We start from the raw sequence: 5,998 nt of genomic DNA on the forward strand, positions 1-5,998 counted from the left end.
TACCCTCTGGGCTAAGGAAAGACGGGGCTTTGATTCACAAAGTGACCGCAGCTCGTTGTCTTCCAACTTGTGTAACTTGCGTAAGTTGCGTAACTTACGTAAAAAACGTGACGTAAGTCGTGCTCCCCAGAGCCGGCGCTCTCGGCTCTGGTGCTGCGGGAATCGAAAAAAGAATCATTCAGCAAGCTGCCAAACGATGCCATGGAATCGGAAAATACGGAACCGGTTCTTAACAGGAACCGGTTTTCGATTCCCATCCCTACTGATAGGAGATGGAAGATAAATGACTGGGACAGAAAACTCACCCAAAAACATCTGCTTTCCAACAAATAGACACCTATTCTTTTTTTAAAAGAAAATAACAGATAATCAATGACAAATCTAAGTTTAGATAATTAACAGTTTAAAACACACCTTCCTGAACATGGAAAAAGTTTTGCTTTGATGCTGTAAGTCACTGGTTATACTTTCTTTCCTTGTGTACCATCTAAAACTTATATGGGATCTTCAAGTTGCACAATAATGATGAACAATAAAAGCCTTTAATATATTCCTTTTTTGCTACAAAAATAGCTTGCAAATGAGACGCAACTACTTATTTAGCAACATTTGAATACGGTATCAAGTTTTTAGTTCCACATCTACACAAATTTTATCTCTCAAGTATATAAGTTATATTTGTAACTTTGGAGTATATTGCTGAAGAAAATGTAAAATATTATTCTGAGACATCTAACAGACTAAAATCATCATTGATAGCTCTAAAACAGAACAGCATTTGACATGTTAGGATTAAAATCTCCCTATCTAATGGTATATTCTGAAATAATTCAGACACTGGTCTCAGAAATAGATTGTGCAATAATAAGTTTTTGTTTTTAATTTCTTGAAGAGATTTTCTTTTGAACCTTAATAGCTGTAGACAGCAGTCTTTTTTCCCCCTTTTACCCAAGTGTTATCTGTATTATCCTATACAATAGGCCTGTAAAGTGTTGATGCCTGCATATAAAACCTCTTTTGCTGCAGGGATCTACACAGAAGCTGAATGTTCAGGTTCAGCAGAGCAGACTGATCAGCCTGAGATAGAAATGGGGATGCTGAACGGAGGACGCAGGATTGACTATGTGCTCCAGGAAAAACCTATCGAGAGCTTCAATGAATACTTGTTTGCCATCCAGTCTCACCTCTGTTACTGGTAAGTGTCTAATAAATTAAATAAATCTGTACTTGAATCTTCTTTTTGTTATTTAAAAAATATCACTAAAAGAAAGGATCTTTTTCTCCTTTAGGGAATCTGAGGACACGGCTCTACTGCTGCTGAAGGAGATTTATGACAAGCTTGGTGTTGCTTTCGAACAGCCACAGCAGTAACAAATGAGTGTGAATGTATTTATGCTTTCTTTATCCGTTATCTGGAAGTGAAGGAAAACCGATTGAGACAGAAACTAAACAGACAATCCTCTCCAGAATGCCTTACTGTCTGTGTTTTGTTTTTTGTTTTTTGTTTTTTCCAACTGCTGCCTGGTTGGTTTGGTGCATCCAGGTAGTCTTGGTGTATATGTTTGTCAAAGCATGATTTTGGAAATGTTGGCTCTTCAGCCATTTCTACAATCCAAATGTTTGAGTTGGGTTCTAATATTTCCTGAAGACCCGCATCGAAGCACCTTTTTGATGAGATGTTATCATTTCTTGGCACTTTCATAGTAAACATGACGTCATGAAAGGTTATGATTATAATTATTAAACGCACAATGTATAAGAGGGTAATTAGTTTTCAGCTGCCATATATTTCAAGTTAGAAGAAAAAAAGGTTAGTTTTTTTTAAACTTCACCTTTATTTAATGTTGTAACATATATTGACAGACATAAGCTATTGTCCCAAAAGAAACAGGTGAGGGTTTTGATTTCTGTCTAACAATGAAGGTTTTATTTCTGTTACAAGTATTATTTTTGACAGCTATTTATTTACCTTTTGTAATAAAAAGGCTTTAAACAAAAAGCTGCCACACTTGTATTTCAGTTATATAGTTATGTGAGCTTCCCTCATTTCCTTTAATTCAACATATTGTGTTATGTTGTTTGATTACATTTGTATTTAATTATTCATGCACCTGTCGTATCAATCCAAATAATGAGTTGATGCCATGGGAAAAGTTGGCTTTTTAAGAGGCAGCAGGATTGTCTTTTCATTAGGTTTGTATGTATGCAACATATCTTTTTTGTATCTACTACAAAGTATTTATAGATTTAACCTTCTTCATCAATACGTCATCAAAGACAGAAACACTTTTTTATCCCTACCAGCACTCTATACATAAAATGTGTGTTTGTGTGTGTGAAATACCCAAAATATGCCCATTTCTCTGTCATCCTTTGTCCTCATGTATAAATTATCTTTCCTGTCTGTACCGCATGCATTTGTGTTTGTTTAGAGATTCTCTGCATATTTAAGTCCATGATTTCAGTTCTTTTTAGGCAACAAACTATAAAACAATTTTTATATATTTTATTATTTAGAAAGCAAAATGTTAACTTGCGTTGTCGCTTTATTTTAAAGGGAATTACAGGTATCGCCTTGTTGAAAAAAAGAATCCCAGAATAAATCTTTTATAGTAATATAAATTGGTAGGAATTTTTTAATGCTTTATGGAAACCACAGCCCTGCACCAACCCTGTAGTGTTCTCAGTCAACAATATCCTTCCACTCTCGCCATTGTCTCCGTAAATGTCAGTCACATCAATTACAGCAAAGTTTAACTCCATTAAATTGATCCTAGTTTCCATGACCTCTATTGTAGCACTCCAGTCTTTGATTCAAGCCAAAAAGGTGCATTCCTCTCTAAACAAACCCCTTAATGAATGTGGTTACATGGCTTATGTCTCATAATAAAAATATTATTTGAGTTCTGGTGTATGAGTTTTTCTCAAGGGTTGGTTCTTCTTGCCCTGTAAACATATGCAAAGTCTGAAAGAAGAATGAAAATTCTGAGTTATTGAAATCACGCATTAATACTAATTAAATAGCTATAAAGTTTTTTTTTACAATACTGAAACCTAATAGAGGAGTTTTTTTTTTTGTTTTTTTTTTTTTTTTACATTTTATTGATTTTAAAACAGCAAATACACAACATAAAATGACAATTAACAGTTTTTTACAGTGTGAAATTTTACCATAGATTAACCGTCCCAGCATGACAATTTACAGTTTCAGCATCATAATTGTGGTCTCAGCTTCATCATACAAACCTAGCACAAGAATTCACCTCATCGCAGGTCTATGTAACATAATCTAGAAAAAAATAAAATAAAAATTGAGTTGTGAAACTTGTTTACTTGACTAAATCTTTCACAGGACCCCGGCGTTGGCTGAAAAGGTCTTTTTGGTGTCTTAACGAGTATGTTATCTTTTTCATTTGGTATAATTCCCTTACAATTTGGACCCATGAGTTGTAGGAAGGTGGCTCTGGTTGCTTCCACTGCATTTCAGCGCCGCTGTAAGAAGAACATTTAAGATGTATAATTTGGCTCGTCCTTGCAGCCTAACTGGCCCCTAAGCAACTGCAGTCTCTGCTTACCGATATTTATGCCTTTGCTTTTTTATATGTAATCCAATGACGCTTTTTTATAAACCCCGGCGCATGCGCAGTGAAGCGGATCTCATCGCTCACAGCTGGTGACATGTCAGGAGTTTGGAGAACCGTCAGGCAAGTCACAGTGCAAACATTTAGATGTGTATTTTTGTTTCGTGTTCTCCCCTTAAAACGCTGCATGAATGCAACATGAACGTATGCATTTTAAAACCATAGGAAGAAAACGTTTTTCACGCAAAAGACAGTATGAAAGATACAGGATGCGAAGTTTCTGAGGATTAGTGGCACAAAAATGAGCCTGAATCACTCATAGAAAATACTCACAAGTCACCCAAAAATGTGGACCCTCTAATTTTCAGAGTTTCATGTGATTCAGATCTGTAGGAGGAAAAAAAGCTCCTCTGTAGTTGTCAAAGGCTGGTTTGTCCTAGACATGGATCCCACTGCCTGACTCAGGTTTCAACTATTCCTCATTTAATTTAAAGGTTAAATTACTGGGACAGCCTGGGAATCAGAATAAAAGGCTTTGCAAGGCTTTATAAACCTGATTTGAATCTCAATATGTTTGGCAACATATAAACATATATATATTTTTTATTATCTCCAAAGTGTTTAAATATATATGACGTGTTTAAATATAAATATATTTTTTTCACCTTTTATTTTCAAATCTGCCCACGCCTGTGGTTTATGATAGTTTTATAATTATATAAATTATATAGTTTTTCAATGATACAACCACTAAAATGAAAACAAAACTGAAAAAATAAGAACAAGTCAAATCTAGTTAGTGACAGAGTTTGAGGAGATTTTTATTTTTATGTAAACACATACAAAGCAGAATTGGAAAATCAGAGTAAAACCTCCAGCTTGAATTAGGATCTACTTGCCCCTTCTGACGATGACTTATTCTGGAAACACTGTGTCTAAATTCAGCAGCCATTGGATCCATCACATCAGCAATCTCTGGAAGTGTTGTTAAAACACTAAAGCATCGAAGTAGAGATATTGCGCCCCTGTTCTGATCACCATTGTTACACTAATAGCACTGATCAGATTTGTCTAAAAATCTTTCTTCAGATATTTTATTTTAGGTTCACATTTTGGTGATTGTGAAACACTCACATTTCAGTACATTACCATTGTGAGCTTTACTTGCCAGAATGTAACTGTACCACAGTAGTGTTACTGTCCAAATGGTTTACCTAGAATACTGTCTCCAAAAAAACTCAAAGGGTATAAGTCCACCAGAGAGTAACATTTTCATATCAATATGTTTAGCTCTAAAAAGTTAATTCAAGTTGTACATGTGGTAGATTAAAGTACTTACATAATTTCTTGCCCAGATTTTCTTAAATATTGATTAACTTATATTGAAATCAGTCATCAGTCAATTAGAGTCAATGCAATCAGCTGGTTTTCTTTAGAAAACTTTGAATCAATTTGACAGTATGATCTGGTTGATTTGTAAAGTGCCTTGAGATGACATGTTGTGGATTGGCGCTATATAGATAAATTGAATTGATTTGATTTTTATTTGCTAAACTGCTCTCAACATCTTTTTCTGGGTCACCTTTAAACAGCTTGGATGAGTTATTTATTTCCCCAAAAGCCTCTTTGTTTTCAAGAAAACAATACATTTTGTGTCTACAGTTATAGAGAGTATTGGACTGGCTTTAGTGGTTTTCCATTTAACTTTTCTATAATGTGTTGGGATCTCAGTTTTTTTTTTTTTTTTTGAATGATTTTATAGATCTTGCCTTGTGTTTTTATTCTGCTTCTTACAGACACACTTTTGTTTAGATTTTATGTGATGGACCAACATAAATTTAGTAGGAATTTCTTAGTGGAAGGAAGATGATAAATAGCTTTCCAAATTTTTAATGGAAAGCCATTAGTTGCCCCAATTGCAGGTTTCTACAAGCCTTGTAGGGGCTAGAGCAAACTTGTAAAAGTTTTTATCAGATGACACTTAAAAAAAAAAGAAAAATGTTTTGCTCTATATCCAAAAAGACTCCATCCCCTTCAAGCAACATGGTAGGTGCACTATAATGCTGCAGGGAAGATTTTCTGTTGGAGCAAGGGAACATACAATAAGCTAGATGGTTGGAACAAAGTAAAGGACAATTGAAAAAATATTTTTGGGGTGGGTACTCTTAAGCCTGCCACAAACTAACCGAAGAAACACACACTTTGTGGACATTTTATCTGGTTTATCCTTCTTTTCAATTCGGAACCTCTAGTTAATTTCCAATCGGGGGATATCACTCTGACAAAAGACTGTAACCTGCTTAGTGCGCTTGGAAGAGAGGAAGATTATGGGCTGTGAAGTAGAGCGAGGAGGCGGGACTGTCACCAGAGTGGGTCACGTGTAGCACTCCTTCTGATCTTGCAGAGAATGTTTTGAG

The 5,998-nt window shown here is 35.1% G+C and overlaps 1 protein-coding gene across 4 annotated transcripts in view; it reads left to right on the top strand.

Annotated features, from left to right (window-relative positions):
- The window catches only part of ddhd2 (DDHD domain containing 2), a 17,874-nt gene extending 14,965 nt beyond the window's left edge, over nt 1–2,909 (top strand). For 3 of the 4 annotated variants that reach the window (XM_015373100.1, XM_015373101.1, XM_015373102.1), the window contains exons 17-18: nt 1,027–1,195; nt 1,290–2,909. In XM_015373100.1, coding sequence (XP_015228586.1) covers nt 1,027–1,195; nt 1,290–1,371 — 251 coding nt within the window. In that variant the 3' untranslated portion in view covers nt 1,372–2,909. The remainder of the gene's footprint in view (nt 1–1,026; nt 1,196–1,289) is intronic. The other variant, XM_015373099.1, reaches the window with a different exon arrangement.
- Nucleotides 2,910–5,998: the final 3,089 nt, after the last annotated feature.

This window comes from Cyprinodon variegatus, unplaced genomic scaffold (assembly GCF_000732505.1).
Source record: "Cyprinodon variegatus isolate N-32 unplaced genomic scaffold, C_variegatus-1.0 Scaffold80, whole genome shotgun sequence".
NCBI classification, from domain to species: domain Eukaryota; kingdom Metazoa; phylum Chordata; class Actinopteri; order Cyprinodontiformes; family Cyprinodontidae; genus Cyprinodon; species Cyprinodon variegatus.